The sequence below is a fragment of the Tupaia chinensis genome, unplaced genomic scaffold (genome assembly GCF_000334495.1).
Source record: "Tupaia chinensis unplaced genomic scaffold, TupChi_1.0 Scaffold000644_1, whole genome shotgun sequence".
In the NCBI taxonomy this organism is placed as follows: Eukaryota; Metazoa; Chordata; class Mammalia; order Scandentia; family Tupaiidae; genus Tupaia; species Tupaia belangeri.
In genome coordinates, this window is record NW_006160165.1 from 6,710,313 (window position 1) to 6,718,200 (window position 7,888).

At 67.0% G+C, this 7,888-nt stretch overlaps 1 protein-coding gene across 2 annotated transcripts in view; it reads left to right on the forward strand.

Moving 5' to 3' along the window:
• The window catches only part of MCF2L (MCF.2 cell line derived transforming sequence like), a 76,871-nt gene that overhangs the window by 66,795 nt on the left and 2,188 nt on the right, over window positions 1-7,888 (forward strand). The window contains exons 20-29 of one of the 2 annotated variants that reach the window (XM_027776209.1): window positions 24-113; window positions 524-649; window positions 1,484-1,705; window positions 1,815-1,907; window positions 3,227-3,305; window positions 3,423-3,489; window positions 4,020-4,129; window positions 4,287-4,379; window positions 4,967-5,041; window positions 7,647-7,765. In XM_027776209.1, the coding sequence (XP_027632010.1) occupies window positions 24-113; window positions 524-649; window positions 1,484-1,705; window positions 1,815-1,907; window positions 3,227-3,305; window positions 3,423-3,489; window positions 4,020-4,129; window positions 4,287-4,379; window positions 4,967-5,041; window positions 7,647-7,765 (1,074 nt within the window). The remainder of the gene's footprint in view (window positions 1-23; window positions 114-523; window positions 650-1,483; window positions 1,706-1,814; window positions 1,908-3,226; window positions 3,306-3,422; window positions 3,490-4,019; window positions 4,130-4,286; window positions 4,380-4,966; window positions 5,042-7,646; window positions 7,766-7,888) is intronic. The other variant, XM_027776210.1, reaches the window with a different exon arrangement.

Here is a 7,888-nt window from a genome sequence, read left to right on the forward strand (position 1 = left end):
CCACGGCCCCCTGCGCGCGGGAGTGCCAGAGGAAGCTGTACCACAAGCTGGGCCTGGACTCGTACCTGCTGAAGCCGGTGCAGAGGGTCACCAAGTACCAACTGCTACTCAAGGTGCGCCCGCCTGCCCCGCCCCACCAGAGGTCACTGAGGCGCCGGGTCGGGTGGGCGGTGGACAGAGCCATTCCCCCACCCGTGTTTCCCCCATGTGCACCTCACTCAGTGCCCAAGGGGCAGGACTGTTCGTCTGGCCCACCCAGGGCCCGGGTGTGGGGGTAGAGCCCGGAGCCCTCCGCTTCTGGAGCGGCCCTTGGCGGCCTCCTCTGCCCTCTGGCCGGAAGCCATTGGCAGGTCTGGCCCTGGGCGGGCGGGAAGCCATTGGCAGCTCTGCCCCTGGCTGGGGTTGTGGCCCGAGGGTGCCCCACAGAAGGCTATGGGATTGTTACCATCATCCGTCGGGAGGGCAGGCAGAGGGCGTGAGTGCCACGCTCCGCGAGGTGGCCAGCGGGTCCGCCCTCCCACAGGAGATGCTGAAGTACAGCAAGAACTGCGAGGGTGCCGAGGACCTGCAGGAGGCGCTCAGCTCCATCCTGGGCATCCTCAAGGCCGTGAACGACTCCATGCACCTCATCGCCATCACCGGCTATGACGTAAGCACCCCAGCCCCGCGGACGTGCTTGGAGCCAGCAGCAGGTCTATGCAGCCCCTCCCGCCAGCCGCAGAGAGCCCAGCTGCACAGGAATGCGGTCCGGGCGCATCGGCTCCCAGGCTGCGGCCACCAAGCTGGCCTGAGGGGTGCCCTGGGAGGGACAGCATCTCCTGTGGGGGCCGTCACTGCACGCCTGTCCCTGGAATGACACATCCTCGGGAGCAGGTGTGGCCAGCAGGTGGCTGAGGACACATAGCCCGAGAGCGTGGCCCCCTTCCTCCCTGTGGCCACCCGGTGTGTCCAGCCTCGTGTTCATTCAGCCCTGATCCTGCACGTTGGAGGCTGGGGCACGTGCGCTCCCCAGAGAGATTGGGGGTGAGAAAGCATTCCCCGCGGGGCATGCCACCTGTGACCCCTCGCCATCCTGACTTCCTGTCCTAGTGAGCGCGTGCACCCTCTAGTGAGGAAAAGCCCTGAGTGAGCAGAGCCCCCACCCTGTGCCATCTCCTGGCTGTCCCTGTGGCTGACTTGTGCCTGCACGATGCACCTGGCACGCTGTCCACATGTCACCAGCTAAGGCTGTGTTCTGCGTGAGGGCCACGCCCACAGGGGCCACGCCGGCTGTGCCATCCAAGGCCTGCATGAGCTCGGTACTGTGGGCCCTGGGCTCCCGGAGCCATTTCCCTGCCTTGAGACCTGAGCTCGGCCACACTTCCCCTGGGCACCGTGGGCTGCTGCCACGCCCGTGGCCCACCTCACCCCACCAGCAGCCTTTCCGGCCCTTCGGAGTGCACACTCAGCCGTCCGACTGAAGCGCCTCCTGCTGCCACACCAGGGCAACCTCAGCGACCTAGGCAAGCTGCTGATGCAGGGCTCGTTCAGCGTGTGGACGGACCACAAGCGAGGGCACACCAAGGTGAAGGAGCTGGCCCGGTTCAAGCCCATGCAACGGCACCTGTTTCTGCATGAGAAGGCCGTGCTCTTCTGCAAGAAGAGGGAGGAGAGCGGGGAGGGCTACGAGAAGGCGCCTTCCTACAGCTACAAGCAGTCGCTGAATGTGAGCGGGCCTGCCGGGGGCCGTGGCGCCGGCTGCTCCTAGCCCTGCTCAGAGCAGCCACCGTCTCGCAAGGTGGCAAGGGCGGTGACACCTGCCTCCCTGTGTGCAGATGACAGCCGTGGGCATCACGGAGAACGTGAAGGGGGACCTGAAGAAGTTTGAGATCTGGTACAATGCCAGGGAGGAGGTGTACATCATCCAGGTGGGCGGCCAGGCGGCAGGGGCTGGCCTAGGGCTGCATGGGGACGGCTTCTCGCGAGAACGGCCCGCCTCACACTAGTCACCCAGAGGCCACTGCAGTCCGTTTTGGGGACTGTCCCAAGACACCCTTTTCTGTTTCCGTTTTCTTTCTTTTGGTTTTTCGGGATTTTTGCAATGGGCACACACACTTGCCCAAGAGACAGAGAGGGACAGAGAGAAATCACCCACGGGAGGATGGCCACGCCACAGTCTCGTTCCCTCCACTTTGCTCCCGGGGCTCTGGCACACACACATACACACGCGTGCTCTCAGACTGCCACGCCCACGCCCCTAACTGCTGTTGGCCATGTGGAGTCCAGTGCTAGCCACCACGTCCCCTGCTGGCCCCTTCAGCCAGCAGAAGGGACAGAGAAGGGAAATCACACCCGGGGCTGGCCACATAGCAGTCCCTTCGTCCTCCACGCACGCGCCCATGCCCAGCATGATTCTCAGGCTGAAGCCAGTACCAGAACCAGTGCCGGCCATGTGGGAGTCCAGTACCTGAACCACATGCCCCCTGCTGGCCCCTCAAGCCACCTCTTAACCTCAGCCAGGCCTAGGACAAAACTCAGGGCAGAGTGCAGACCGGGCTGCCAGAGCCTGGGGCAGCAGGAGCACGCCAGCCTGGTGCCCTGCTCAGCCCCAGGCCCGGCCCTGGGTCATGTGTGTAGCTCTGCACCCGCTTCGCCACAGTGGGGGGGCTTGGGGGTTCCCGTCCAGGAGCCCTAGAAGACCCCACGCACCCCATGACAGACTGTACCTCCCTGGTGCCAGGCCCCGACACACCTGCTTCTGGCCCCAGGCCTGTGCAGAGCCACGCTCTCGGTCCTGACACCCCAGCCATGGGGCCAGCACTCAACCCAGCCCCGCAGGGTCTTGTGTGTGGTATGGGGACAGGCTCGCACCCCAGGACGGTTCTGTTCCTGGCCAGTTGCCATCACCAGGGCAGCTCGGGACCTACTTGTGGGTTTCAACCTGCAACATCCCTGTCACCTGAACGCCAGGTCACGTCCACCCCCAGTCAGCCCCTCCCAAGGTCGGCTGGTGTCCGAGTGAGCAGTCAGGGCTGGGCAGAGGTGCCGGCTCCTCGCCCTCCGCCAAGGCGTGGCCCTGGGTGCCAGCACCGGCCACGGGGCCTCCCCCACCCAGGCCGCGGCTGTGTCTGCCCTTCTGGCTTCTCACATGCCCTGAGCTGATGGTTAGTCCCTGATGTTTCGAGGGCAAAGCATCAGGCGTGCCTCCCTAAGAGCAGGAAGTAACTCCGGCATTTCTTGGGGGCAGGCACCAACCCCCGAGGTGAAAGCGGCGTGGGTGAGCGAGATTCGGAAGGTGCTGACCAGCCAGCTGCGGGCCTGCCGAGGTGGGTGCCGCAGGGCTGCCCTTGGCGTCGGCCCGCCCAGGAGCCCGGGACACTGGACGCATGGCACTCACAGCCCAAGCCCGTGCAGGTGGTCAGTGCCATGTGGTCTGCTTACAGAAGCCAGCCAGCACCGTGCGCTGGAGCAGTCGCAGAGCCTGCCTCTGCCCGCGGCGCCGGGCGCCAGGTGAGTGGGCCCTGGACCCCTCCTGTCTGCTTGGAGTCCCTCAGCTCTGTGCCAGACCCTGGTGCCGAGCTGCATGGAGTCTGCCCTGGGCCTGAGCGTGCATGGCCTAGAATCTCACAGGCAGTCTGTCCTGCGGTTCCATCTCGGTCAGTGCCACATGGCTTTTGCTGATGCGTCGGTCACACCTCTCGGGGATGGGTGGACCTCAGGTGGGTCCATGGCACCCCAGGCTCGAGCCCAGGGAGCCCACGTCTCCCTGTATCCCAGGGGACCGCTTCAGTCAGGCTTCAGCAGGGTCTGCACGAGGGAGCCCCAGGGACGGTGGTTTTGCAGACAGATGCTCCCAGAGGCTGCCTCCTGGTGGGTCGCCAGGCTGTCTGGGTCCATGAGAAGTGTCCCATGCGCAGGATGGGCCACATGGGACTGGCTGGGAGCTGGGGGGCGTCTGACCATGGGGGCCCGCGGGTTCTCGGAGAGATTGAAGGGGTCCCGAGGCCACACGTCTTCCTTTCTGTCTCCGACGCCATCAGTCCCTCCAAAGGAAACACCAGAAAGCTAGAGGAGAGGAGGACCGGCCCCCTGAGCCCGGAAGGATGTGGGTGCCCAGCGTCCTTGCCCAAGCCCGCCGAGAAGGGCAGAGGTGGGTGAGGCCCGACGGAGCCGCGGCCATGCGGGAGGACCGCAGCAGGCAGGGCCCTGCCAGCCCCGGGCCTCCACAGGCCCCTCGTCTGCCCGTGCACCCAGCAGCTCTGCACCTGCCCGGCCCCAGGCCCACCCTCTGCCCATCTGCCTCGCAGATGACGCTGGCATGAGCTCGACCTCGGAGAGCTCTGCACTTCCCAGGAAGCGCTTCACGCTGCAGGGCCTCGCCAACCTCAAAGGCCAGAGAGGTAAGGGCCGCCACGGGCCCCGTGTCTGTCACGCAGGGCCCGTGTCTGTCACGCAGGGGCCCGTGTCTGTCACGCAGGGCCCTGTGTCTGTCATACAGGGGCCCATGTCTGTCATGTCGGGCCCAGTGTCTGTCACGTAGGGGCCCTCTGCGCGGTCTCGGGAGCCCACCCGGCACCCACGTGCCCGGCAGACAGCCCAGCCTTGTCTGTAGGGGGGTCACTGCCTCGCAGAGGAGGCTGGAGCTTCTCGGACGGAGTCAGCTCGGACGCCACGGAGCAGGTGTGGGCTCCCCAGCTGCGCCAGCGCCCGCCTGCCGCCCCATCGCTGGGTGACGGCCTGCCCTCTAGGCTGCCGGCTTCGTGGTCTGAGCTCGAGGGCAGAGGGCTCTGCAGGGGGCTCTGAGAATGCAGGGTCCCCGGCCCTGAGTGTGAGCGATGGGGCACACATCAGGTCCTGGCCATGTGTGGGCAGCAGGCCCAGGGAAGGTGCTGCGCCAGCGCCCGCCCGCCACCCCATCGCTCCCTGGGCCCGCCCCGCCCCGCGCTCTCCAAGGCCCTCACTCTGCTGTTCTGTCCTCCTCCTGCAGCTTCTCCTACCAGTCCTGACAAAAAAGCCAAGCGGCACGAAGTAAAGAGCGACCCCACTCCCTTCGGGTTACGAGGTAGAGACCGGCCTGTCGCTGGGCGCCCTGCACTCCCCAAGGCGCGGAGCAGCATCGCTCCCTGGGCCCGCCCCGCCCCGCGCTCTCCAAGGCCCTCACTCTGCTGTTCTGTCCTCCTCCTGCAGCTTCTCCTACCAGTCCTGACAAAAAAGCCAAGCGGCACGAAGTAAAGAGCGACCCCACTCCCTTCGGGTTACGAGGTAGAGACCGGCCTGTCGCTGGGCGCCCTGCACTCCCCAAGGCGCGGAGCAGCGGGCGTCCCGGCCGGAGCACGGCGCCCGCACCAGGGTGCCTGCCCGTGCCCGCCCTCCTGCTGCTCTGTCCAGAGCCGAGGAGCCCCTGCCCCTGGCAGAGGCCACAGACCGCCACACTACCTGGGAGTCCGCGCTCAGCCGCCGTGCAGGGCCGTCCCATTCGGGGTGCAGCTCTGGCCCTCCTGCCCCGCTCTCTGCACCCACCCCCACCCCACCCCATGCCCAGGCCCAGGCCCATGGGGGAGTGCATGCTGTCCCTATAGCGGTGAGCTCCCTGCTGGGACCCGGCCGTCCTGCCCAGCCCACTCATATCCGAGGGCCCCCAAAGTACTGGGACACCGCATGGTCTCCCCTGGCCCAGGTTGGGAGTCTCGAGTTCAGAGGGGACTTCACATTTTGAGCCTTCCTGAGTTCCCCAACAATCGCAGCGGTTACCAGGGTGTGGGCTGCGTCGGGACCCCCCACGCACCAGAACCTTCCCCGACTCCTCCCAGCCCGGTCCGGCTGCACCAGAGCCCAGGGCTCAGCCCCTGCTGCCGGGTTGGGGGTGAGGGATGAGGAGCAAGCGGCTGGCACTGGCCGTGAACTGGAGGCTGTCACTGGGTGCTCTGGAGAAAGGCCCCAGGAAGGTCCTGTGCCCCAAGTGCCAGCCGTGCTGCCCGGGTGGGACGCGGGGGGGTGACGTGAGAGGCGCCCTCGCTGGCTTTGCCCCGTGCATCACCTCGTCTCGCGCGTCTTCACCCAGGGATGGAGACGACGCGGCCCTGCAGGGTCCTGACAACAGGTGCCATGCGGCCCTCTGCCCCCGACTGTTCTGCTGGTAGCCGGTGACGGGCCTCGAACCCTCTGCCAGCCTGGTCCGTGCCGTGACACACAGGCAGTGCCCGGGACTGCCGTGTGGACGGGAGGGGAGGCGCGTGTGCATCACCTCCACCCGCAGCCCCCAGGGTCTCCCCCTGGAAACACAGTGCCCGGCTGACACCCTTGGCCACGTTTGTCCCCACCCCGCCACACATCAACTCAGGGCTGAGCCACTGCCCTTCAGGCCCTAGCAGAGGACACGGCCCTAGCCGGTCCCCAGAGGCTCTGGACAGAGACCCAGGAGCACTCTTCCCTCTCCTCTCCTCCCTCTCCCCCTCTCCCTCCCTCTCCTATCCTCTGCTCTGACAGAGGCCCTGACCCACCCAGCAAGGCCTGGTGAGACATCCGGGAGTCTGCCTCTTGGCAGCCTGTCCTCCGATGCCGGGGCCAGATGCAGCCTCCACGACCACTGTCCTCAGATGGGTTTGGTTCTGTCCCACCGAGGCCTCAGCAGTGCTTCCTAGGGAGGGGCCGTGCCCAGGCCCCGCCTGCCCTGGGCTGCTTGTCTCCTGCCTCAGGCTGGAGTGTGCGGAGCAGGTGGGGCTGTACACAGCATCTGGGAGCTCGTGGCCCCCGCGGCAGAAGTGAGCATGGCGCCTTCCCAGGCGGGTCCATGCGCTGCCATGCCTCCTGCCTGCAGCTGGCCCAACCTAGCCAGGCCCGGGCTGAGCGGGCGTTGCAGGGCGTCTGGCTGGGCAGACACGAGTGGCTTCTCCCCTAGCCGACCTGAATGCCGTGGGCCGCTCAGACAGCAGGGGGCACCGCCTCATCCACACATGTCACTTCTTGCAAACCCACCTCTCGGCTCAGGGAAAAGTGCACTCCCACGGCCCCAAGAGGAGTGTGGGGATGACACCCGTCAGAACCCGCAGGGCCTTCCTGCCCGTGCGAGTGACGCTGTGGGTCAGGGTTCGGGCTCGGGCTCCTGCAGCTCCCCAGTACCCCGCGCTGGGAATCTGTCACCTCTGTCCCTAAGAGGAGAGGCAGTGGAGCCCTGGGGAGCAGTCTGTCATGGCAGACCCCGAGAAGAGCTCTGTCCTCTCCTCACTGACCCGGGGAGGTGGCTGCCGCCGGACGCTGTGGCCCAGCTCGTAGCTTGGTGTCTCGGGCCCCGTCAGGCACCATCAGGGACTCAGCCCGGCTTTCCCACGGGGCCATCCTGTCGCCCTCGGGGCCTCCGTCCTGGGAGCTGTCTCCCCACTGGTGCTACATGAGAGTGCTCACTGGGCACGCCTTCCGTCTGGGGTATCCACTGCTGGCTCGGACAGGGCAGATGTGGGCCCCCCCGGGAGGCAGGCCCTCCTCCCACAGGGCCGGCCCAGAGCCGTGGGCAGCCGCTAGCCATCCCCACAACCACATCCGTCGGTTGAGCGTTTGGGCAGAGGTGTCCTGCCAGGCCCCGATGGCCCCAGGATGATGGCCGGCCCGGCGTGGGGCTCGGGCTGCAGTCCACGGGGTGTGGGGACTCACGGAGCCTGTCCCTCTCCCAGGCTGGAGCAAAGCAGCTCACTCCCCAGAGGCCCCCGAGGAGGACGGAGGCTGGTCAAGTGCCGAGGACCCGGTCACCTCGTCCGACGCGGAGGACGACTGCCTGGGCCCAGAGAAGCTGGTAACCTCGGGGCCCAGTGGGGCAGGGCCTGGGAGAGCCGCCTTGGCCTGGGCGTGTGGCCACGGCTCGCCCTAATGGCCAAGGGGCCTCTGCCTGCCCGGTCACATGCCGGGCCTGCGGGGG